Source organism: Notolepis coatsorum (assembly GCF_963971535.1).
Source record: "Notolepis coatsorum genome assembly, chromosome: 1".
Lineage (NCBI taxonomy): Eukaryota > Metazoa > Chordata > Actinopteri > Aulopiformes > Paralepididae > Notolepis > Notolepis coatsorum.
This window is the reverse complement of record NC_140165.1, coordinates 260067994-260095987: the sequence shown is the minus strand read 5'-3', so window position 1 is coordinate 260095987 and position 27994 is coordinate 260067994. Positions and strand designations below refer to the sequence as shown.

Sequence of the window (27994 nt, the reverse complement as noted above, 5' to 3'; positions counted from 1 at the left end):
GGTGGGTTTTTTTTAAATGGAGGCTTGGTCATGCAACAACGCCAGCATACGCCCCTTCCGCCAGGGGGGGCTGTTCTCAGCTAACTCCTTTGGCGCCTGTCTCGTCCGCAGTGCTCCAGGCTCAGGTTACAGCCTGTTGCCTGGTTTTCCCCGGTGCGCTGCCTGCTTCCGTTGGTTAACCTTTTTTGTGTGGTTACGGCCATGCTGACTGCCTGTTCTGCAGGGTCAGTGTGCCAGGCGGTGTGCTATTGAGGGAAAAGGGCCCGCTCTTGGAGGGGCCTTATCCGAATACGCTGGCGATGTGGGGGGTGGTGTCACTAAGTGACCGCCTGGTGGGGTCTTGATGCCTGGCGTCATTGACCTCTCCGGGCCCCCGTTTTCCAGGGGATCCAGTCCCTTCAGTGGGTCTGGGTCTTCCTTCGCGCTCCGCTGCTACGGCCTTGCCACGGGGTTGGGTTTGCTCTTGACCCCGTGATTTCTGGGGGCAGTAACGAGGTTGTTCCCTCCGTTCGTTCCCGGGTGGCATGCGGGTTGTGCGTGTGTGTAGTCGTGGGGTCAGGCCACGGTCTGCTCACCCTGTGCGTTGAGTTGCTTGAGTGCCTCTTCGCACGGTCGGGTCCGTCGCCCTCCCGGGGGGGCTCGGTCCTCCCTGATCTGATGGTTGTGGGGGGCCTCAGCGGGGTGTATTTGTCGGCCGATGGCTCTCCCTCGGCCTCCCTTGTGCGGAAGTGACGCCGAGTGAGATCCATTACGATACAGAACGATAGTAATGGTGACGCTCGGCGTCCGACGCCGCTGCAGCCCTTGATCTCACCTTGTGGTGAAAGCTTGGGAAGGAGGCGAGTGGGTGGCCACACACCTGCTTATGAAGGTAAGCTGATAGGGGTGTGGTCAGACGGATATTGGGATGTAAAGGTACATTGTGGAATTTTTATTCAGTGCGCGTGCACAAGCGAGGTACAGTGCGGAAGTGACGCCGAGCGTCACCATTACTAACAGAACTTGGTTATAGTCATAACCTATCGTTATCTCCTGGAGAGAGACTAGCATAAGAACATTAGTTATCTCCTGGAGAGAGGATAGCATGGGGTATTCTGAATCTCTATTTTATGTTTTAATTTCACTTTTAATTCATGCTCCATTAATTTCCTCATTGAGCTGTGCAAGAGAGGCAAGGCAGGCGCCCCAGAAGTCGGGGAAGGTCTAGTTTTTAAGTTATGTTACAATCCTTTTACAATAGAAGGCAATTAACACATAATAATAATTTGCTTCACATTGAGATTATATATTTAACGTTATATGTTCTACCTTTAACAATGAGGTTATATATTTAATGTTATATGTTCTACCTTTAACAATTAAGTTATATATTTATTTTTATATGGTCTACCTTTAACAATGAGGTTATATATTTAATTTGATATGCTATACATTTAACAATGAGGTTAACTATTTAATGTTATATGTTTTACCTTTAAAAATGAAGTTATTTATTTAATGGTATATGCTATATCCTTAATAATGAGGGTATATATGTAATCTTATATGCTATATCTTTAATAATGAGGATATATATTTAATCGTATATGCTATATCTTTAATAATGAGGGTATATATTTAATTGTATATGCTATATCTTTAATAATGAGGGTATATATTTAATCTCATATGCTATACCTTTAATAATGAGGGTATATATTTAATCTCATAGCTATACCTTTAATAATGAGGGTATATATTTAATCTTATATGTTATACCTTTAATAATGAGGGTATATATTTAATCTCATATGCTATACCTTTAATAATGAGGGTATATATTTAATATCATAGCTATACCTTTAATAATGAGGGTATATATTTAATCTTATATGCTATATCTTTAATAATGAGGGTATATATTTAATCTTATATGTTATATCTTTAATAATGAGGGTATATATTTAATCTCATATGCTATACCTTTAATAATGAGGGTATATATTTAATCTCATAGCTATACCTTTAATAATGAGGGTATATATTTAATCTTATATGCTATATCTTTAATAATGAGGGTATATATTTAATCTTATATGTTATACCTTTAATAATGAGGGTATATATTTAATCTTATATGTTATACCTTTAACAATGATGTCCACCTCCTCGTACTTGTTCTGTCCGACATCACCACAGAACATCCTGCCCCTCCCCCTCTGGGTCACGGGGTCACCGCGGTCGATGGAGCAGCGCCACATGTTACGAACTCCATACGCATAGATCTCTATTAGGGATGGATGGACAGATTGATTTAATACAGTATGTAGACACTACAGGCATAGATCTCTATAAGGGATGGATGGACAGATTGATTTAATACAGTATGTAGACACTACAGACATAGATCTCTATAAGGGACGGATGGACAGATTGATTTAATACAGTATGTAGACACTACAGACATAGATCTCTATAAGGGACGGATGGACAGATTGATTTAATACAGTATGTAGACACTACAGGCATAGATCTCTATAAGGGACGGATGGACAGATTGATTTAATACAGTATGTAGACACTACAGACATAGATCTCTATAAGGGACGGATGGACAGATTGATTTAATACAGTATGTAGACACTACAGACATAGATCTCTATTAGGGATGGATGGACAGATTGATTTAATACAGTATGTAGACACTACTGACATATATCTCTATTAGGGATGGATGGACAGATTGATTTAATACAGTATGTAGACACTACTGACATAGATCTCTATTAGGGATGGATGGACAGATTGATTTAATACAGTATGTAGACACTACTGACATAGATCTCTATTAGGGATGGATGGACAGATTGATTTAATACAGTATGTAGACACTACAGACATAGATCTCTATTAGGGATGGATGGACAGATTGATTTAATACAGTATGTAGACACTACAGACATAGATCTCTATTAGGGATGGATGGACAGATTGATTTAATACAGTATGTAGACACTACAGACATATATCTCTATTAGGGATGGATGGACAGATTGATTTAATACAGTATGTAGACACTACTGACATATATCTCTATAAGGGACGGATGGACAGATTGATTTAATACAGTATGTAGACACTACTGACATATATCTCTATAAGGGACGGATGGACAGATTGATTTAATACAGTATGTAGACACTACTGACATATATCTCTATAAGGGACGGATGGACAGATTCATTTAATACAGTATGTAGACACTACTGACATATATCTCTATAAGGGATGGATGGACAGATTGATTTAATACAGTATGTAGACACTACAGACATATATCTCTATAAGGGACGGATGGACAGATTGATTTAATACAGTATGTAGACACTACTGACATAGAGCTCTATAAGGGACGGATGGACAGATTGATTTAATACAGTATGTAGACACTACTGACATATATCTCTATAAGGGACGGATGGACAGATTGATTTAATACAGTATGTAGACACTACAGACATATATCTCTATTAGGGATGGATGGACAGATTGATTTAATACAGTATGTAGACACTACAGACATATATCTCTATAAGGGACGGATGGACAGATTGATTTAATACAGTATGTAGACACTACAGACATAGATCTCTATTAGGGATGGATGGACAGATTGATTTAATACAGTATGTAGACACTACAGACATAGATCTCTATTAGGATGGATGGACAGATTGATTTAATACAGTATGTAGACACTACAGGCATAGATCTCTATTAGGGATGGATGGACAGATTGATTTAATACAGTATGTAGACACTACTGACATAGATCTCTATTAGGGATGGATGGACAGATTGATTTAATACAGTATGTAGACACTACTGACATAGATCTCCATTAGGGATGGATGGACAGATTGATTTAATACAGTATGTAGACACTACAGACATAGATCTCTATTAGGGATGGATGGACAGATTGATTTAATACAGTATGTAGACACTACAGCCATAGATCTCTATAAGGGACGGATGGATCGATGGACAGATGGGTGGATGAATGGAGGGTTGTATGAGGGGATGGATGATGTCTCATATATTATAGATTTAGGCATCTATATTATATTATATATTATATTATAGATTTAGCCAGATGAAAAAAAAAGGAAAGAAGGAAAGAAAGAAGAAAGAAAGAAAGAAAGAAAGAAAGAAAGAAAGAAAGAAAGAAAGAAAGAAAGAAAGAAAGAAAGAAAGAAAGAAAGAAAGAAAGAAAGAAAGAAAGAAAGAAAGAAAGAAAGAAAGAAAGAAAGAAAGAAGGAAAAAGGAAAAAAGGAAAGAAGGAAAGAAGGAAAGAAGGAAAGAAGGAAAGAAGGAAAGAAGGAAAGAAGGAAAGAAGGAAAGAAGGAAAGAAAGAAGGAAAGAAAGAAGGAAAGAAGGAGATAAAGAAAGATAAAGAAAGAAAGAAAGAAAGAAAGAAAGAAAGAAAGAAAGAAAGAAAGAAAGAAAGAAAGAAAGAAAGAAAGAAAGAAAGAAAGAAAGAAAGAAAGAAAGAAAGAAAGGGAGAAGATAAGAAAGCCAGTCCTACCAGGCATAGCGCCTCTCTCCCGCAGGAATGGGTTGTCTGAAGGGATGCTGTAGGGGGCGCTGTCATCGTTGTTGTCAATGTCAATACGCAACGCCTTACCTAGGTGTGTGGATCTACAAGCACACACACACACACAAACACGCACGCACACACACACACACACACACACACACACACACACACACACACACACACACACACACACACACACACACACACACACACACACACACACACACACACACACACACACACACACACACACACACACACACACACACACACACACACACACACATTTTAATACTTTATTTGGTTCCACAAATTATATTACATGAACAGGGAATCAAATGTATCGGGGCCAAGCAGCACTGAACACTTACAGTAAGGGACACATAGCACCTCCTTCTCCATGCGGCTAAGCTGCCAATAATGGTTTTTCTTTTAGACATTGCAGCAATTCTCAAACCGGTCATGGTGCATTTATATACATGGCCAAGACTTCCGAACACAAGTACACTGTATCTACACCTGTACCCAAGGCCGGCCATCACATTGAGCAGTGGTTGGTAGGCTTGGGCGGTATGACGGTATTAAGGTATACCGGGGTATTTAGAGATACCGACGGTATTGATTCAATACCGTCCGTCACCGTCAAAATCACAGATGCGCTTCAGTTTCTATAACAGTGAAACAGAGTTTTGAGTGTAGTGCACACACTGAGTGTAGTGCACACATGCGCCAGCAGAGGGCGAGACCGCTCTAGTGGAGCGAGTGGGTCACAACGGTGTTCACGTTTTACGGTAATGTTGCGACAGTGCTGTGAAAATACCGTAAAGCGGTGTGACGAGAGTTGGTGTGTGTTGTTGTCGAGTGGTGCACTGGTGGAGCAAGCAAATAATCCGTCTCTTATTATATGTGAACTAAAGAGTACAAGGTTTACACAACAGCCCCCACCCGCCTTTTTATTGTATTTGTACCGTCCTGTACTATCCGCTGTCAGCTGTTTATCTCTCTCTGTGAGCTACTGAGCTTGAATAACTAGCGTTAGCTCACGTTAACTAGCGTTAGCTCTGCGGCTAATCTTAGATTACCCTGAACTAAATCAATGACTAGGTTATAAAGCATTCGAGTAATTTTCACTGCACATAGAAGTAGCCAAACAACGGGAGCATTTCGGGAGCATACCAAAACCCAGGCAATTTCTAGCCCTTAACTCTTTAAATGCCATGCCTGGTTTTCCATTTTACCGCTTGAATGCCACCATCCGCGCCAATGTTAACGTTAATATCGCCTAATCTATGTTTTAAATTATGGCTATGTGTCTAATCTGCCCATCGCATTATCAAAGACTATGTTCCAGACAGTGCTGTGAAGGCAGATTGTTTTTTTATCGCGTCGTTGCCGTTTCAGAGCAGTTAGAAAAGCCCCCGTTTTGATATAAAAAACAACTCATTCTGGAGCATTCTATGAAAATCGTCTTTTAGTGGAATATTCCACAACGTTGATATTCGTCGGCCTTTTTATGAATCGTTTTCAAATAAACGCTAGATGATCAATATTATACGTGCACGCACGCACATTACGGCCGCGCGCGGACAATCGCCTTGTTGATTTCCTCTCGGACTTTTACAGTGAAAACGAAAGAAGAGATTTCACAAAACAGCTTATAACTTCATCAAAATTACTCTGATTATCCTACCACTGATAACATAGAGTCCTTACCTGACATCAGATGGTATCCAACTGGTATATTCCAATTCCTGATCACCATTCGAAAAAATCGATACGTGTATGGATCCAACGCGACACAGTGGTTCTCCATGATCCGCGGAGATCTGAGGCTCCAGAATGAACTCTAGTAACCCCGGCTGGATCAGTGAACTGGAAAATGTGGAGTACCGGATTTTTTTCCCCATTCATTTTCATTGAGTCCATTCCAAAATCACTTATGTCATCTGGGAGACGACAGGGGGCGCTTTTTTCCACAGTGATCACCGGCGCAGCTCGGCAATACTCGGGTAGGCTCGGGTGATGCAAAAATTTTTCAGATCGCAAAAAAAATTAAAAAAAAAAAAATCCGAGAAATCTCGTGAGTGGCTAGCAACCACCTATAAAAAAACACGAGAAATCTCGTGAGTGGCACTGAAAGAGTTTGGAATCAAATAGTCTGCCATGGCTAGATGCTAACGCTAAAACGGTGCAGGCTTCTACCGGTGCGGGACTACCATTCTGAGAGCTGACGATGATTTGTTTAGTTGGTAACTCGGGTTGGGTTTCCCCCAATCCCCCCCCCCCCCCCCCCCCCCCCCCCCGCTGATGAATGAAAGTCATACCGTCATATACCGTGCACCGCGGTATTAGGCAATCAAGGTATAACGGTATGAAAAAAGTCATAGTGGTTGGTATTTTATATACTTGTCCCGGAAGGCTGGTCCATGTACATTATCAAAGGCACAGCCTACTTCTATAACTAGCACCTCCTTGTGGCTGGGGTCAACAAAAACAACATCCGGGTGTATTTGGTATGTTAGCAAATACATCGTTGGTAAGACCAAACCATTCTGGTAGCACTCTAGTATGATTGTACATTGCTGCACTAGATGGTGAGATGTTTTGTACCACATCAGACACAATGTCCACAATACGGTCATGACGAGCTATGTACAACCATTTGTTATGTGTGCAATGGATCCTAGGTGTTGTTGTGAATCCTGATGGTTTAAACAGAATGGACTGTGAGATTGAGGATATCAAGTAGACAGATTGTATTTAGTGGGTAATACCTGCAGTCTTGCTTTGATGGTAAATTTAAAAACATCCTCACCAACAGCGGCGTTCTTAAACACTGAGGGCTAGATCCACAAAGAATGGATTGCACGGAAGCAAGTTGCACCCTTGCTTACAATTCATTATGAATTGAAAATGGGGGACCTGATGTAAACAAGATGAAAGTCTTTCTCTGGTCTGCATCCCTTAACAATTGTGTGTATTGAGCCGTACTGTATTGTACCCATTCTGCAATCTGTTAATAAAACTTTCATTCAATCAATCAATCTGCACGGTGATTGATTGAATGGAAATTGTATTAACAGATTGCAGAATGGGTACAATACAGTACAGCTCAATACACACAATTGTTAAGGGGATGCAGACCAGAGAAAGACTTTCATCTTGTTTACATCAGGGTCCCCCATCTTCAATTCATAATGCATTTTAAGTAAGGGTGCAACTTGCTCTGTGCAATCCATTCTTTGTGGATCTAGCCTTGAGACTAAGTGGTCAGCAAACCCTAAACAGGCTAGCTTTCCCTGTAATCTGAGTCCACACCAGTGCTGCCTGATCTCAGACGGCTTCATTCTAAGCAGAACCCTCCTTGCAGAGTGAGAGAGACAAAAATAACGTAAAAGAAAATAATAATTTAAAACAATGAATAAAGTGTCCATGAAATAATAGGAAAAAGAAAAAGTTAGGAACTTGTTACATTCACCCACACAAGGGCTGATGACTCATAGCCCCCGCCCCCTCTCTCTCTCTCACACACACACAACACACACACACACACACACACACACACACACACACACACACACACACACACACACACACACACACACACACACACACACACACACACACACACACACACACACACACACACACACACACACACACACCCAGCTCTCTTTCTCTCTTGCCCCATCCTCACCTCTCTCACCCCCCCTCTCTCTCTCTCTTGTGTGTGTGTGTGTGTGTGTGTTTTGATATGGCGGTGAGCGGGGAAATTAACGTTCCCTCATCTCTCATCCCTCCATCTCTCTCCCCTCCCTCTTGCATTTCTTCAACCCCCTCCTGCATCTCTCTCTCTCTCTCTCTCTCTCTCTCTCTCTCTCTCTCTCTCTCTCTCTCTCTCTCTCTCTCTCTCTCTCTCTCTCTCTCTCTCTCTCTCTCTCTCTCTCTCTCTCTCTCTCTCTCTGTAGTGTGTGGTTGGACCACAGTATGTAGAGTCAATATTAGACCTGGCAGGGTGTGGGTCTCTTCTACCCAACATGGCAAAACACTCCCAAATACATAATCCGCAGTGAACAAAATATAATATCACGTTTCTTATTTTATGGAAATACAAATTACTCTGTGATAAGACTCTTGTAATGATGATGTCTGTGTGATCTCTTTTGTTTGTCATGTAATTGTATTAGTGTGGATTTAAATGTAAATGATATATTCCCAGCCTAATTATTTACAATTCTGCTGCAATCCTGTGCTGTGCCATTTACATACCGTAAATGTTAACAATGTTGTAAAAACACCTCTCCTCTCCTCTCCTCTCCTCTCCTCTCCTCTCCTCTCCTCTCCTCTCCTCTCCTCTCCTCTCCTCTCCTCTCCTCTCCTCTCCTCTCCTCTCCTCTCCTCTCCTCTCCTCTCCTCTCCTCTCCTCTCCTCTCACTTCTTCCTGTGCTACAGGACAGTTCAGTCAGTATGTTCTTCCTGTGCTACAGGACAGTTCAGTCAGTATGTTCTTCCTGTGCCCCAGGACAGTTCAGTCAGTATGTTCTTCCTGTGCTACAGGACAGTTCAGTCAGTATGTTCTTCCTGTGCTCCAGGACAGTTCAGTCAGTATGTTCTTCCTGTGCCCCAGGACAGTTCAGTCAGTATGTTCTTCCTGTGCTACAGGACAGTTCAGTCAGTATGTTCTTCCTGTGCCCCAGGACAGTTCAGTCAGTATGTTCTTCCTGTGCTACAGGACAGTTCAGTCAGTATGTTCTTCCTGTGTTACAGGACAGTTCAGTCAGTATGTTCTTCCTGTGCTCCAGGACAGTTCAGTCAGTATGTTCTTCCTGTGCCCCAGGACAGTTCAGTCAGTATGTTCTTCCTGTGCCCCAGGACAGATCAGTCAGTATGTTCTTCCTGTGCTCCAGGACAGTTCAGTCAGTATGTTCTTCCTGTGCTCCAGGACAGTTCAGTCAGTATGTTCTTCCTGTGCTCCAGGACAGTTCAGTCAGTATTTGTGAACACACAAATCAGAGACAGAACCCTCCAATCAGTTGCTGGGATGTAAAATTTAGGGCTGCTCCATAGACAATGAACGAGGCTCCGCCTTTATGAGGACGTACAATGTTTGTGTGAGCTCTTACACCTAAATTAGGTTTTTAATTCTGGTTCAGAGCTTCTGGCAATGCTAGAACACAGACCTAATGTGGGTGTAAGAGCTAGGTTTCTATTGAACGCACAGCGAGGAAATTTGTGTCTGACTCTGGAAAAGCACATTTCCCATAATGTTGGCGTGTTGCTTTAATAAAATGTCATTCCTTATCTTACCCCCGCCCCCATAGAACAGTGTTTCATCAAATCATTTCAGCCAAATCATGTATGACAGCCAATCAGCATGAAGAACGACAAGATTGACAGTTATTGCCAAACAGTTGTAGTTAGATTTGACGCTAACAGTCATATATATACATGTTCCCTTCATTACAGACAGGAAACGGCATACGAGTGGAATGCATGAATAGACTCACACAGAGACACACACACTTTTTCAGTATATCATAATGTAAAGGTCATAATGTGTTGGAGGTGAGTAATAATGTTTACCGACTCAGTAAAGACTAATAGTGGCCTGTGGCCCACAGAGTACATGCCATCACAACGTCTAGTCGCACAGTACGTTCCACTCTGTCAATACTGGTCTTCTAAACTAGCTAATGAATCAGACTTGACGCGCATCCACGATGAGAGGTTTTCCTCCTATGATCCAGTGGTTGTTGGTCCTGACTGTACGTACAATTCAAGTAAGTAAACACTGACTCCGCTCCAGGCATCAACAGAATGTCACTCTACATTATTCTGTCATGTACATTTTTGTTTCCCCCTTACATCACAACACTGTTGGAATGGAATCGTGGAACCTATTCTACACGTTCAAATTACCATGTATAGGGATCGTTAGGGTCCTCAAGTTTGCTCTGAACTAGGGAAAATAGATTTGTCAGTGAATTAGATTGACACCGGCCCACAACAAAATATGTTTAAATGTCCCCTATAGCAAAAGCCAGTACAACACAACTTGTCAATCTTATATAATAACTAACTGACCGCTATGAAAACCAGAGACAAAAAAGTTTCGTAAAAGTCAGTCAAAGCTTACCAAAAGCACGAGCAGTGAACTCCAAGCCCACGTGACTGAACTAAAACTGGAAAGAAACAGACTAAGAAATGACGTAAACTCCATGATCAAAACAGCAAAAAGAATATTTCATCAATGACAAAACCGAGGAAAACAAAAACAAACCACGGGAACTTTGGAAATTACTCAATAACCAACTAGGCTGCAGTAAAAAACTTAAAACCAGATTCTCAAACATAAACATAAAGACGGACAACACGCTCATCACAGACAAGCTGGATGTAGCCAATTACTTAAACAGTTTCTTCACAAACATAGCCACAACACTGGTAAACAAACTACCCTCCCACTCAGGGCAGTATGGGGTAGAACACATAGTAGCATACTACAAGAACCTAGGGGTCCACAAAGACGACTTCAAACTGGAAATGGTAACAACAGATGAGGTACTCAAAAAACTGAGCGCCCTCCAACCGAACAAGGCCACTGGCCATGACAACATCCCCTCCAAATTCTTCAGAGACTCAGCAGCCGCCATCACCCCAGTCATCACACACATAATAAACCTCTCCATAAAACAGGGACACGTCCCCAAGGACTTCAAAATTGCGAGAGTAACACCCCTGCACAAAAAAGGCAGTAAATTAGACCCTGGCAACTACCGCCCTGTTTCTATCCTAACCTCCATCTCGAAAGTCATGGAAAAAATTGTATACGAACAGGTCGAAAAATACCTTGCGGAAAAAAATCGAATCTACGAATTCCAATCTGGCTTCAGAACATCCCACTCCACTGACACATGCCTTCTCTATTTAAACGACCACATCAAACAAGAGGTGGACGCGGGCAAATACTGCGGCATGGTCATGCTGGACCTACAAAAGGCCTTCGACACTGTCAATCACACCATTCTGATTGACAAGCTAAAAGCAATTGGTTTTTATAGTCTATCAGTGAGCTGGATGCAATCCTACCTGAAGGGGAGAGAGCAGATGGTGGAGGTAAACGGTACCCTATCCCCCCCCCCTCACAGTGAGCTGTGGTGTTCCAATAGGAAGCATACTAGGTCCGCTACTGTTCCTAATTTATGCAAATGACATGTCGTCAGCTTGTGACTGCAACTTGTTCCTGTTTGCGGACGACTCAGCCCTGCTGGTCTCTGACAAGAACAAGTTACAGGTTGAAAAAACCCTCAGCTCAGAACTAGGCAAAATCTGCATATGGCTCGCTGATAACAAACTATCATTACACATGGGCAAAACAGAGTCCATTCTCTTCGGTTCAAATAACAAACTCAGCAAGACCGACGGCTTCTCAGTTACAGTGGGTGACAATATTGTCACAAGGAAAGAAGATATTACCTACCTGGGTTCCATCCTAGAGGCAAATCTTTCCTGTGACAAAATGGCATCCAATGTAATAAAAAAAGTCAACCAACGAACACGATTCTTGTACCGGATCTCCTCACTGGTAAACAAGAATACCCTGAAGACTCTGGCAGGAGCACTCATTCAAGGGTACTACGACTATGCATGCACCTCATGGTACCAAAGCACCTCAAAGGCGCTAAAAACAAAATTACAAACATCTCAAAACAAACTGGTCAGACTACTGCTTGACCTTACTCCTAGAACCCACCTCACCCCTAACCACTTTGACAACCTAGGATGGCTTAGAGTAGACGACAGAGTACAGCAACTTGCAATGGGCCTGGTCTACAAGATACACTACACGACCAAGGTACCCATGTACATGTCAAAATACTTCCCAAAGGTCAGTGAATACCACGATCACAACACCAGAGGGAGCTCCACAAATCATGTTAAACCCAGATTCGGCTCAAACAAGGGACTAAACATGTTTCGCAATTATGCCACATCAATGTGGAACGCCCTACCCAAAGCTGTAAAGGAATGTGAATCATTCACTACCCACTTTCAAAAACACTCTCAAAAAACACCTACGGGAGACTGCAATTCTAAACTGGCCCCTACAAATGTCCTAACACAACCCCCCCCAATGTACAGTAAATGACCAAGTATGGTCTTGTCAATATTCCAATGTACAGTTTTGCTTGTTCAGTTGTACAGTGTCCCCCCCCCACTCCTCCTACCCAACCCCCCCCCCCCCCAACCTTCTCCAATGTACAGTTTCTATGTCAAATGTATACTCTCTTTTCTGGACTCTTTTCGTATCACAAACAGTACTGTATTTGCAAATCTGGTATGTCATAAATATATAGATGTAGCAGTACTGTCTATCTGTATGTCATGTATGTCATATATGTTATGATGAATTGAAAATGGGGGACCCTGATGTAAACAAGACGAAAGTCTTTCTCTGGTCTGCATCCCCTTAACAATTGTATGTATTGAGCTGTACTGTACTGTACCCATTCTGCAATCTGTTAATAAAATGTTCAATCAATCAAACTAAGTGTCTTTGTGGCTATGTTACTATGTTATTCCCTTATCAACTGTAAATATAACTATACATTTACTTACTAACTAACCATCTGTGTGGCTAGGTTACTATCTATTTTTTCCTTATCAACTATACATATATAATAACTTACTAACTAACCGTCTGTGTAGCTAAGTTACCATCTGTTCTTCCCTTATCAACAGTAAATATGACTATACTGTATATGTAACGGTTGTGACATCGTCACCTTAAACTTCGATGCCCCGAGGGAGTTTCGAACCCGGGTCTCCCGCGCCGCGGGCAACAGCACAGACCGCTATACCAAGTAGTGAACTCACTGCTTTGTAACGTGTCTATGTGTCTTATGAGGATGAGAGTGAGTTTAACCCATATTACCGCTACTCGCCCCAGTCACTTCACAACATCTGAAGTCATTCGTGACTGCGCTTCACGGTACCATCCGTTACATATATATCATTACTAACTAACTAACTAACTAACTAACTAACTAACTAACTAACTAACTAACTAACTAACTAACTAACTAACTAACTAACTATCTAACTATCTAACTATCTAACTATCTAACGAACGAACGAACGAACTAACTAACTAACGAACTAACGAACGAACGAACGAACGAACGAACGAACGAACGAACGAACGAACGAACGAACGAACGAACGAACGAACGAACGAACGAACGAACGAACGAACGAACGAACGAACGAACGAACGAACGAACGAACGAACTAACTAACTAACTAACTAACTAACTAACTAACTAACTAACTAACTAACTAACTAACTAACTAACTAACTAACTAACTAACTAACTAACTAACTAACTAACTAACTAACTAACTAACTAACTAACTAACTAACTAACTAACTAACTAACTAACTAACTAACTAACTAACTAACTAACTATCTAACTAACCAACTAATTAATTAACGAAATAACTAACTAACTATCTAACTAACTAACTAACTAACTAACTAACTAACTAACTAACTAACTAACTAACTAACTAACTAACTAACTATCTAACTATCTAACGAACTAACTAACTAACTAACTAACTAACTAACTAATTAACTAACTAACTAACTAACTAACTAACTAACTAACTAACTAACTAATTAACTAATTAACTATCTAACTATCTAACTATCTAACTATCTAACTATCTAACGAACGAACGAACTAACTAACTAACTAACTAACTAACTAACTAACTAACTAACTAACTAACTAACTAACTAACTATCTAACTATCTAACGAACTAACTAACTAACTAACTAACTAACTAACTAATTAACTAACTAACTAACTAACTAACTAACTAACTAACTAACTAACTAATTAACTAATTAACTATCTAACTATCTAACTATCTAACTATCTAACTATCTAACGAACGAACGAACTAACTAACTAACTAACTAACTAACTAACTAACTAACTAACTAACTAACTAACTAACTAACTAACTAACTAACTAACTAACTAACTAACTAACTAACTAACTAACTAACTAACTAACTAACTAACTAACTAATTAATTAACTATCTAACTAACTAACTAACTAACTATCTATCTGTTCTACAGTAAATAGTGAAACTCTACTGACTTGTTCTGGGAGTTTCCGAACTTCCCAAAGGGGTCTCCAGCGCGACCTCCGTCACCGATGAAGATGTAGAGGTACCCGTCATGGCCGAACAGCAGCTGGCCTCCGTTGTGATTGGATGCTGGCTCCACCACCTCCAGAATGGTCCTAGTGACAGACAAAGTCCGTGAGTGAGTGAGTGAGTGAGTGAGTGAGTGAGTGAGTGAGTGAGTGAGTGAGTGAGTGAGTGAGTGAGTGAGTGAGTGAGTGAGTGAGTGAGGGAGGGAGGGAGGGAGGGAGGGAGGGAGGGAGGGAGGGAGGGAGGGAGGGAGGGAGGGAGGGAGGGAGGGAGGGAAGGAGGGAGGGAGGGAGTGAGGGGGGAGGGAGGGAGTGAGTGACAAATGTCATAATATTGATTATCAATGTCTCACCTCTCAGAGGAGTGGTCTGGCTGGTTACTAGTGTTCAGTAAACAGATGTTTGTCTCACCTCTCAGAGGAGTGGTCCAGCTGGTTACTAGTGTTCAGTGAGTAAACAGATGTTTGTCTCACCTCTCAGAGGAGTGGTCCAGCTGGTTACTAGTGTTCAGTGAGTAAACAGATGTTTGTCTCACCTCTCAGAGGAGTGGTCCAGCTGGTTACTAGTGTTCAGTGAGTAAACAGATGTTTGTCTCACCTCTCAGAGGAGTGGTCCAGCTGGTTACTAGTGTTCAGTGAGTAAACAGATGTTTGTCTCACCTCTCAGAGGAGTGGGCTGGCTGGTTACTAGTGTTCAGTGAGTAAACAGATGTTTGTCTCACCTCTCAGAGGAGTGGTCCAGCTGGTTACTAGTGTTCAGTGAGTAAACAGATGTTTGTCTCACCTCTCAGAGGAGTGGTCCAGCTGGTTACTAGTGTTCAGTGAGTAAACAGATGTTTGTCTCACCTCTCAGAGGAGTGGGCTGGCTGGTTACTAGTGTTCAGTGAGTAAACAGATGTTTGTCTCACCTCTCAGAGGAGTGGTCCAGCTGGTTACTAGTGTTCAGTGAGTAAACAGATGTTTGTCTCACCTCTCAGAGGAGTGGTCCAGCTGGTTACTAGTGTTCAGGAAACAGATGTTTGTCTCACCTCTCAGAGGAGTGGTCTAGCTGGTTACTAGTGTTCAGTGAGTAAACAGATGTTTGTCTCACCTCTCAGAGGAGTGGTCTAGCTGGTTACTAGTGTTCAGTGAGTAAACAGATGTTTGTATCACCTCTCAGAGGAGTGGTCCAGCTGGTTACTAGTGTTCAGTGAGTAAACAGATGTTTGTCTCACCTCTCAGAGGAGTGGTCCGGCTGGTTACTAGTGTTCAGTGAGTAAACAGATGTTTGTCTCACCTCTCAGAGGAGTGGTCCAGCTGGTTACTAGTGTTCAGTGAGTAAACAGATGTTTGTCTCACCTCTCAGAGGAGTGGTCTGGCTGGTTACTAGTGTTCAGTGAGTAAACAGCGGTTTGTCTCACCTCTCAGAGGAGTGGGCTGGCTGGTTACTAGTGTTCAGTGAGTAAACAGATGTTTGTCTCACCTCTCAGAGGAGTGGTCCAGCTGGTTACTAGTGTTCAGTGAGTAAACAGATGTTTGTCTCACCTCTCAGAGGAGTGGGCTGGCTGGTTACTAGTGTTCAGTGAGTAAACAGATGTTTGTCTCACCTCTCAGAGGAGTGGTCCAGCTGGTTACTAGTGTTCAGTGAGTAAACAGATGTTTGTCTCACCTCTTAGAGGAGTGGTCCAGCTGGTTACTAGTGTTCAGTGAGTAAACAGATGTTTGTCTCACCTCTCAGAGGAGTGGGCTGGCTGGTTACTAGTGTTCAGTGAGTAAACAGATGTTTGTCTCACCTCTCAGAGGAGTGGTCTGGCTGGTTACTAGTGTTCAGTGAGTAAACAGATGTTTGTCTCACCTCTCAGAGGAGTGGTCCAGCTGGTTACTAGTGTTCAGTGAGTAAACAGATGTTTGTCTCACCTCTCAGAGGAGTGGTCCAGCTGGTTACTAGTGTTCAGTGAGTAAACAGATGTTTGTCTCACCTCTCAGAGGAGTGGTCCAGCTGGTTACTAGTGTTCAGTGAGTAAACAGATGTTTGTCTCACCTCTCAGAGGAGTGGGCTGGCTGGTTACTAGTGTTCAGTGAGTAAACAGATGTTTGTCTCACCTCTCAGAGGAGTGGTCCAGCTGGTTACTAGTGTTCAGTGAGTAAACAGATGTTTGTCTCACCTCTCAGAGGAGTGGTCCAGCTGGTTACTAGTGTTCAGTGAGTAAACAGATGTTTGTCTCACCTCTCAGAGGAGTGGTCCAGCTGGTTACTAGTGTTCAGTGAGTAAACAGATGTTTGTCTCACCTCTCAGAGGAGTGGTCCAGCTGGTTACTAGTGTTCAGGAAACAGATGTTTGTCTCACCTCTCAGAGGAGTGGTCTAGCTGGTTACTAGTGTTCAGTGAGTAAACAGATGTTTGTCTCACCTCTCAGAGGAGTGGTCCAGCTGGTTACTAGTGTTCAGTGAGTAAACGGATGTTTGTATCACCTCTCAGAGGAGTGGTCCAGCTGGTTACTAGTGTTCAGTGAGTAAACAGATGTTTGTCTCACCTCTCAGAGGAGTGGTCCGGCTGGTTACTAGTGTTCAGTGAGTAAACAGATGTTTGTCTCACCTCTCAGAGGAGTGGTCTGGCTGGTTACTAGTGTTCAGTGAGTAAACAGCGGTTTGTCTCACCTCTCAGAGGAGTGGGCTGGCTGGTTACTAGTGTTCAGTGAGTAAACAGATGTTTGTCTCACCTCTCAGAGGAGTGGTCCAGCTGGTTACTAGTGTTCAGTGAGTAAACAGATGTTTGTCTCACCTCTTAGAGGAGTGGTCCAGCTGGTTACTAGTGTTCAGTGAGTAAACAGATGTTTGTCTCACCTCTCAGAGGAGTGGGCTGGCTGGTTACTAGTGTTCAGTGAGTAAACAGATGTTTGTCTCACCTCTCAGAGGAGTGGGCTGGCTGGTTACTAGTGTTCAGTGAGTAAACAGATGTTTGTCTCACCTCTCAGAGGAGTGGTCCAGCTGGTTACTAGTGTTCAGTGAGTAAACAGATGTTTGTCTCACCTCTCAGAGGAGTGGTCCGGCTGGTTACTAGTGTTCAGGAAACAGATGTTTGTCTCACCTCTCAGAGGAGTGGTCCAGCTGGTTACTAGTGTTCAGTGAGTAAACAGATGTTTGTCTCACCTCTCAGAGGAGTGGGCTGGCTGGTTACTAGTGTTCAGTGAGTAAACAGCGGTTTGTCTCACCTCTCAGAAGAGTGGTCCGGCTGGTTACTAGTGTTCAGTGAGTAAACAGATGTTTGTCTCACCTCTCAGAGGAGTGGTCTGGCTGGTTACTAGTGTTCAGTGAGTAAACAGATGTTTGTCTCACCTCTCAGAGGAGTGGTCCAGCTGGTTACTAGTGTTCAGTGAGTAAACAGATGTTTGTCTCACCTCTCAGAGGAGTGGTCCAGCTGGTTGTCGTCGTGTGTTGACAGACTGAACTCACTGACACGGATCCTCTCTTCCCTCTTCACCTTCACAGAGTAGTAGACATAGGCCTTTCTGACAGCAGTGAACCTGGGTAAGAACACAGAGAGTTAGTTAGTTATTATTTTACATTTTTTTATTGATCTTTTTCCCCCTCCATTTTCCTCCGATTTTCTCCCATCCCAATGTTAGTCGTATGCCAATTCCCAATCCCCTTCCTGGTCGCTGCGCACTTACCCCCCACAGTCAGATCATCTGGGAGAGTGGAGGCTATCACGTGCTTCCTCCGACACACGTCCAGCCAATCAACCGCTTCTTTTCACCTGGCAGCGCGGATATTCTCCGAGAGGGCGTAGCGTGTGGAAGGATCACACTATCCCACTCAGGTCCCATCCGCGCTTAGCAGGCGCCCCGACCGAACTGTAGGAGTCGCTGTTTACAACGACCCGGACCCACCCCGCCAGCTTCTCCCACCCTCTAATACTGCCAATTGTATTAGTGTGAACGGCCAGCCAAGCTGGTGACAACCCCGGAGCTGTGAGCTGGATTCGAACAGGCGAATCCAGCTCACAGCTCCGGGGTTGGTGACGAACGCAATCTCCGCTACGCCACCTAACCGCCCGTTAGTTAGTTATTATATATATATAAAAATATTAGGGCTGTCAAAGTTAATGCTTTAACTTGAGATTAATTAAAACATTTTAAAGCGTTACATTTTTTTATCTAGATTAATCTATGGAGTGAAAAAAATTCTGAACTTTCAACAGTATCTTTGCTTGTTCTTTTTTTGCATCGACTCGTGCACCTTTTTGAAAATCATCTGACATGAAGATGGGACACATTTCTGTTGTTAATATGATTTATATTACTGGTAGTTCATACAAGTTTGTGTTGATTCTACATTAATTCCATGATTTTACTCAAGTAAATATCTGTTACAAGCTCCGGTCCCTTGTGGCTCCCTAGAACTGCTGACACTCACTGGGCTTAAGAGATGAAATGATGGCTCATGTTTAAAGCCATATAATTTTAACTGTTTACTATTTAAAACATTTTTTTACCCATGTTTAACATTCATAGCCTATTCTCAAGATATCTGTAAAAAATTACACATATTTTCGAATTTTAACCACTTAAATTAGTGTTTGTTTGATACCACGTCAGTTTTTATTGAAAAAACCCTGATAAACCGCCATATTCACCATATATCTATTAATTTTTGCCACTACTTTACAGCATGTCAAAACGGGACAAAATACCTGTGAATAAGAATCTGCCATTATAAAAAAGAAAGGTAGACTATTTCGGTCAGAAATAGCGGTCAGAAATAGCCGAGAGTCTAATGTTAGAAAGGACCGGTATAACTAATATTTCTAGCGGGGGTACAGTAGATTTATTTGCCGGTATAATCTCAACACAGAGCCCCTCCCATCATGGCAGAGCGAGCCCTCTCTCGTCTCACCAGTGAGCAGCCGGGAGCAGAGGGGCGTGACCAATCACGAGTGATCTAGCTGCTGGTGATACAACTCACACAAGTGGGCTCGCTCTGTGAGGAAAGTATATTCGACCGTGGTGCATACAAATATTCATTTCTACATTTTATACATAATATCCAGCGTTTCAACCAGCTGCACATTATACTCACATTATGTGCTCATTAGAAAAAAGAATTGACGCATATTGGTCTGGACATGGCGAAACGCACGTTTATGAACATACTGAAGAAAAAAGACAAATAGATTTCTTTATAATTAATTTTATTTTACATGTGTTAAAAAAAACAATCGCTGTGGTTTTTGCACACAGACTTTGTGCACATATGAGTATGACAGTGCCTCTCCATTCGGGTTCTATCTGAGAGGTTGCCCCGCGGGCTAAGCGCTGCAGCACCACCGGCAGCAGCGGCGAGACCACCACCACCGCCGCTGCCGGTGGTGCTGCTTGTTGCCGGGCGCTGTGCCTGGCATCCTGCACAATGCCGGCAGCGCTTAGCCCGCGGGGCAACCTCTCTCGGATTGCCACCTGGGGCATGAGAAGCTTGGTTGCCATCTCGTCGATAAATATCCTCCGTCTGTACTTCCTCCCGACGTTCCAGCCTGGTTCTATTGCCAGCCACAGCACCAATGCGTTGTAGAGGGACACGGTAAACATGCACGTAAACAACGGACCACCTCCCGAACAATTGCTTTCATCTGTCGCACCTGCGTAAACAACCACTGCCTCCCGCGAATATTGTTTTGGGGAACGTGTTTGAAAGTGACCCTGTCTGTCCCCATGCTGCTCTTTCAGCTCACACACACACACACACACACACACACACACACACACACACACACCGGAGCTGTCTGTCCCCATGCTGCTCTTTCATCTCACACACACACACACACACACACACACCGGAGCAGTATGGTGGCTGCAGGGACCCTGTCTGTCCCCATGCTGCTCTTTCATCTCACACACACACACACACACACCGGAGCAGTATGGTGGCTGCAGGGACCCTGTCTGTCCCATGCTGCTCTTTCATCTCACACACACACACACACACACACACACACACTACACACACACACACACACACACCGGAGCAGTATGGTGGCTGCAGGGACCCTGTCTGTCCCCATGCTGCTCTTTCATCTCACACACACACACACACACACACACACCGGAGCAGTATGGTGGCTGCAGGGACCCTGTCTGTCCCCATGCTGCTCTTTCATCTCACACACACACACACACACACACCGGAGCAGTATGGGTGGCTGCAGGGACCCTGTCTGTCCCCATGCTGCTCTTTCATCTCACACACACACACACACACACACACCGGAGCAGTATGGTGGCTGCAGGGACCCTGTCTGTCCCCATGCTGCTCTTTCATCTCACACACACACACCAACCACCGGAGCAGTATGGTGGCTGCAGGGACCCTGTCTGTCCCCATGCTGCTCTTTCATCTCACACACACACACACACACACACACCGGAGCAGTATGGTGGCTGCAGGGACCCTGTCTGTCCCCATGCTGCTCTTTCATCTCACACACACACACACACACATAGATATATATATAGATATCTATGCACACACACACCGAGCAGTATGGTGGCTGCAGCCACCATACTGCTCCGGCCACATTCCCCGGTATATCCCCGCCTCTTGCATGGTTAGTAGCCGGTGGTCTGCAGTGTTATTACGCCACCTTTGTGTTCGAAATCGGCATCATGGGTCGAAAGCTTCATCACTGACTGTGTTGTAGAAGATTGCATTTTATATTTATATCGAGAATTTAACGAATGAGAGCAGATTTAAAAATGGTTAAAAATGCCGTTTTAACATGGGAGCGGATGGGAGTAGAAAACAGGACCAGGGCCCCTGAAGGCACTAAACACTATAACTATTTTTTTAGAGTGTTTCATATTATAAGCTTTTGACACAATGAACATATATGTAAAATTAAGATATTTTCCCAATTTCATGAAATAATAATAAACACAGACACCGCTGTGCTCACACACACACACACAAAATATTTCAAAAAAGTAGTTTTCATGACCAGGGAGCCACAAGGGTGTAGAAAAATGCGATTTTTTTATCTAGATTAATTACAGAAAATTGTGAGATTAATTAGTAAATTGTTTTTAAATCTATTGACAGCACTAAAAAATATGCATCAGCCACTGCTCCAGGGGTACTGCACTGCAGGCGACCTTTGTGCTCTGACCTCTCTGACCTCTCTGACTCTCTGACCTCTCTGGCCTCTCTGTCCTCTCTATCCTGATCGTTCACACAGAGTCGCGCAGGCGCAGTAGCCTATGTTGTAACAATTAACAATTGTGTGTATTGAGCCTTACTGTATTGTACCCATTCTGCAATCTGTTCATTCATTCATTCATTCATTCATTCATTCATTCATTCATTCATTCATTCATTCATTCATTCATTCATTCATTCATTCACAATAGTCATAAATAAACCTTGGGTGTAGCGTGATACAGAGGAATCCTCTCTCGTCTCCGGCCCAGGGCGAGGTGAGGACGGCCTGGGTGAGGTTGAGGAAAGGTCGGTCTATCCTGGAGCCGTTGGCGAGGTACACCCAGACGTAGCCCAGCTGCTCCGCCACAAAGAAGCGATGACTGCCATCGTCGGCGTGGATCATAGCCACAGGGTTCCGCAAACCATTGGCTACTTCCTGCAGACACAGCTCAGACAGCCTTCAGCATCCTTAACCACTGAACCCAGGTTAGCATTTAGTTCTGAGAGAGAGAGAGAGAGAGAGAGAGAGAGAGAGAGAGAGAGAGAGAGAGAGAGAGAGAGAGAGAGAGAGAGAGAGAGAGAGAGAGAGAGAGAGAGAGAGAGGAGAGAGAGAGGGTGAGAGAGAGAGAGAGAGAGAGGAGAGAGAGAGAGAGAGAGAGAGTGAGAGAGAGAGAGAGAAAGAGAGAGAGAGAGAGAGAGAAAAGAGAGAGTGAGGAGAGAGAGAGAGAGAGAGAGAGAGAGAGAGAGAGAGAGATTAATAGTGTTTGTTGAATCAATCCGGTGTCCCACAAGGCTCTGTTCGGGGCCCCTTTGCTATTTTTCCATTTATATGCTACCCCTCTGCAATATCATATGCCAAATTTCTCTTTCAAATGGCAGGGTTGAATCTGAATTTAGTCATTTCTTGCGGTTTCTACGATAATTAGCATTTTCCGATAAATTTGTATATCCGATAAATCATATAAAACATCGGTAAAAATGAAAATATACACTTTGACTACTGTTTTTGATAGGGTTATGGTCTTTACTCTTGCTACAAAAAAAATATTTAAAAACATTGACCTCTTAACATCCAAGGGCCCACATGTGGACGATTCTTTGCCGACCTCTAGTGGCTCGGTGTGCATTTCTTTTAATGCAATAATTATATAGATAAAATTAAAGCCCTATTTGTTGCCTGTCGACTGCCCTTTCAGGTGACAGCGGTTCTCGAGTTACATGCCGATATGTGAGGCGTGCTCCAAAGTACGCAAAAGTACACATTACCACCCCCGACTCCCGGGGCTCTAGCTCCGTCAATCATTTGGCGATCTCGAAAGTCTTTGCTCAGGGTTGTAGCCAATGAGTGTGGCTTTCCAATGATACCGATGATATGATAATTGGGGATCTAATACGGTCTCTATTGATCAATTTATGATAAAGAAAAGCAGGGGATCTTAAGGCTTAACAGGTTAAAGGAAAACTCCAACATTTTGGGAAATTAGCTTATTTAACATCTTCCCTGGAGTTAGACAAGAAGATACATACCTTTTTTGTCTATCTGCATGCATTAGGCTTAGGGAACGCCCGCACCGTTACCATAGCTTAGCTTCATCACTGGAAGTGGGTCAGACTTTTACCCTGAAGTTCCCTACAGTCCCCTACAGTCACGAAATACACTCCAAATACAACTCCAAAACGTTCCTGTAAACATGTTGTGACCTGTGTATTTACCACGTGGAGAAATAAAAAATAATTGAATTCGCCATTTACGTTTTCTAAGCAAATATACTCGGAACTATTTTTTGCCTAACCACTCCTCTCTGGGCGCAGTGATTTCACGCAACGCAGTGCTACTTTCTAACGCTAACGCCAGTGTTTGTTTACATTTACATTTCATTCAAAGGATCCGAACCGATTGAAGTTTATGGATACCATGACTGTGGTGGATGCCGTTGTGGATAAACGGGGCTACGGGACAACACACATAGACTCAGTCACTTTAAACAAAATGTCACTTTAAAAAATAGAATCTTTAGAAACACTTTAAAAGAAGGAGGTACTGTAAAGTTTAGATACATTAAGAGTTAACATTGTAAATTGTATATTTTCTCAGGAACCTAGCATGTCTTTTTTTACCATGCATATCTTGTGTCTTATCTATTTAATTTTTTCTATGCCTATTTTATTCTATTTTATTATTGTATTTTGCACAATCAATGCAGGCATGACCACCCGCATTTCACTGTATGCCCTGGTATGTAGTGACAAATAAACCTCTTGATTCTTCTTGATTCACTACAAACACGGGAACTCTCTAACCCCTGTCCCCATCTCCCTGTCTCTCTGTGAGTGGATGTCACGTGGTGATGGCCAAGGTGGTGGATGTCACGTGGTGTTGGCCAAGGTGGTGGATGTCACGTGGTGATGGCCACGGTGGTGGATGTCACGTGGTGTTGGCCAAGGTGGTGGATGTCACGTGGTGATGGCCACGGTGGTGGATGTCACGTGGTGTTGGCCAAGGTGGTGGATGTCACGTGGTGATGGCCACGGTGGTGGATGTCACGTGGTGTTGGCCAAGGTGGTGGATGTCACGTGGTGTTGGCCAAGGTGGTGGATGTCACGTGGTGTTGGCCAAGGTGGTGGATGTCACGTGGTGTTGGCCAAGGTGGTGGATGTCACGTGGTGATGGCCACGGTGGTGGATGTCACGTGGTGTTGGCCAAGGTGGTGGATGTCACGTGGTGTTGGCCAAGGTGGTGGATGTCACGTGGTGATGGCCACGGTGGTGGATGTCACGTGGTGATGGCCACGGTGGTGGATGTCATGTGGTGATGGCCAAGGTGGTGGATGTCACGTGGTGATGGCCAAGGTGGTGGATGTCACGTGGTGTTGGCCAAGGTGGTGGATGTCACGTGGTGTTGGCCAAGGTGGTGGATGTCACGTGGTGATGGCCAAGTTTGCAGTGACTGTCCCACCCCATATTGGTTATGTGCACCACTGAGGTCATGGATCAGCTTCATACCGTCTTCTGTCCGACCTACAACATCTAAACCATGCCTGCTCTACTTCATTGCTGGGCTAAGTACTTCTATTCTATTCATATATATGCTTACTACGTGGTGCGATCTTCTCTATATCGGCCTCATACTTCAAATGAATCCGAGCGGGGGCGGCTACGTGGTGCAGTGGGCAAGGCGCTCACCACGAATACTGGAGACGCCCAGCGCTCCACATTGCTTTCAGTTTAGCTGATCGTCCGTACTAATACACATTGGCAGTATTAGGGGGTGGGAAACTGATGGGTGGGGATCGGGCGTTGTGAACAGCGACTCCTACAGGTCGGTTGGTGCGCCTGCGCAGTAGAATCAGGAAGCGATGGGGGCGGCGCCCCTCCAAAGCCCAGACCCCTGACGCTGCAAGATCGCGCCGCGCAGGTGAAAAGATGCGACTGCTGTTACCTCGAGTATCGGAGGGGACTCGTGCTATGTATGACTTAGTCCACATTGCAGCCGGCTTGTGGGAGGCAAGAAACAGCGTTCGAGACAGGGGAGGGTTGAATTGGATGATACGAAATTGGGATGGGAGAAAAATAGAAAATGGGAGAAAAAAAGTGGATACAAAAAAAAATGTATCCGAGCGGAATACATACACGCATACATTCATCCAAATGCAATATGACTCTGATATTTTTTGCTCCGAGCGTTGACATTTAGCCTTTATCTTATTTTCATACCAGCGCTCATTTCCCTATGCTTTTTCTTTTGTTGTTATTGTTCCTAGCTCTATTCTATTTTAATTAAAAAAATGTATTCATATGTACCTTAGTTGCTATTGCATGTACATATATGTTTTATTACACGTATATGTATATACATACCAACTATTCGCCTGTTTTATTCTCCATAGCAGCAATATATTATCACCCCCTTTGAACGGCCCATCTAAGGTTTCTCTCCTCCATATCGCCTGTGGTGCTTTTTATATTATATAATAAATCTTATATCTTATATAAGCCTCTCTCTAATAAAGGCCTGGTGCTCTTTGCAGCTGAGGTAAATAGAAGACCCGTCCTATATTTGAGGATTTACGGTATTGCAAACTGTAGAATGGTAGACAGTCCTGTTTGCTCCATCTGTATATTCCTGTGTTGCTCTGCACATTGGGAGAGCAGTACTGTTTATATTCCTGTGTTGCTCTGCACATTGGGAGAGCAGTACTGTTTATATTCCTGTGTTGCTCTGCACATTGGGAGAGCAGTACTGTTTATATTCCTGTGTTGCTCTGCACATTGGGAGAGCAGTACTGTTTATTTGGGAGAGCAGTACTGTTTATCAGGGACGTGCACAGGACTTTAGAAAGGCAGGTGCCCGAAAGGAGAAAAGGGCATCAATTATTAAATGCAATGATCGAGCGCGCATAGCGCGCAAGCCCGATTTTTGGGGTTAATACAAGTCTATGGTACATTCAGTTTCACCGATAGATGTCACCAAAACTACATAGTGTCCCTTTAATAACACAATATACGCTCCAGACCAACAGCTGGACAGAGACAGAGACAGAGAGAGAGAGGAGAGAGAGAGAGAGAGAGAGAGAGAGAGAGAGAGAGAGAGAGAGAGAGAGAGAGAGAGAGAGAGACCGCATTAACTGAAACGTGGTCCAGGTCAGGAGGGCTTGATAAAGTATTATGTCCACTGTCCCACAGTCACAGACTGTTGTCTTGATGTATATCCACTGTCCAGACTGCATCCAGCCAAATAGCTTATTGTTAGCACTGTAGCTTTGTTGTTGTCAGCACACACATAGATATATATATATCTATGAGCACACAGGACATTCAGGAAGTCAAAAACTAATAGCGCTTGCCGATTGGTGCTAAGAACAGCAGGGCGGGTGCCAGCGGTGTGACGTAATTGGCAGACTCGACTGTCAATCAAAATTATTCTGTTTTCCGTCAGAACGAATCCAGGCTGGAAGGACCTATTATTTACGAGAGGGGTGGCATTTCTCTCTCTTTCTTTACCTAATATTTAGATTCTATCGTGACATCTTTCATTTGGAAGGGCAGGGCAGTATATCTATATGTGCAACAGTAAAAAAAAAAAAAACAAAAAAAAAGAGGGTGGCATAAAAAGGGCACTTTCTAATGAAAAATGAAAAAGGCAGGTGCCCGGGCACCCCTTCACCCCTATGTGTGCACGTGCCTGCTGTTTATATTCCTGTGTTGCTCTGCACATTGGGAGAGCAGTACTGTTTATATTCCTGTGTTGCTCTGCACATTGGGAGAGCAGTACTGTTTATATTCCTGTGTTGCTCTGCCCATTGGGAGAGCAGTACTGTTTATATTCCTGTGTTGCTCTGCACATTGGGAGAGCAGTGTACTGTATATTGTATTGTAACTCAGTTACTAATTTTTCTACTCTGTATTGTATATTGTATGTATATTGAACACTTTTGTTTACACTTTGTTTACGTACTTTTGACTTTCTATGTTATACTTTATCTATTTTTTATTATCTAGCACACTCTCAGGAGCAAAACAGAAAAAAGCATTTCATATAAAAGTATTCTGTATTTTTGTATGACAACTAATAAAGAAACTTGAAACTTGAAACAGCACTGTTTACAGTATATATACCTGTGTTGCTCAGCACGTTGGGATAGCAGCACTGTTTACAGTATATATACCTGTGTTGCTCTGCACGTTGGGATAGCAGCACTGTTTACAGTATATATACCTGTGTTGCTCAGCACGTTGGGATAGCAGCACTGTTTACAGTATATATACCTGTGTTGCTCAGCACGTTGGGATAGCAGCACTGTTTACAGTATATATACCTGCATAGACGCCTGCGCAATAGAGCAGACGATGCACGTGCTCCAGGACTATTGAACTTGGGGGAGCAAGGATATGATCTTGCTCCACCACTTTTTGATCATATGAAAAATATGATATACCCCCCCCCCCAATATATAAATCTAAGCATAACTACGTAATTTCAATCAAATTAATAATACGCAATGACACTTAATAACACG

The 27994-nt window shown here is 43.2% G+C and overlaps 1 protein-coding gene across 1 annotated transcript in view; it reads right to left on the bottom strand.

Moving 5' to 3' along the window:
* Positions 1-27994, bottom strand: part of LOC311224787 (HHIP-like protein 1) — a gene marked incomplete at its 3' end in the record, with an annotated part of 110239 nt that overhangs the window by 44996 nt on the left and 37249 nt on the right. The window contains 6 exon segments of the mRNA XM_084309908.1: positions 2126-2266; positions 4568-4680; positions 14756-14899; positions 18185-18310; positions 22199-22430; positions 22433-22477. Of these exon segments, the coding sequence (XP_084166034.1) occupies positions 2126-2266; positions 4568-4680; positions 14756-14899; positions 18185-18310; positions 22199-22430; positions 22433-22477 (801 nt within the window).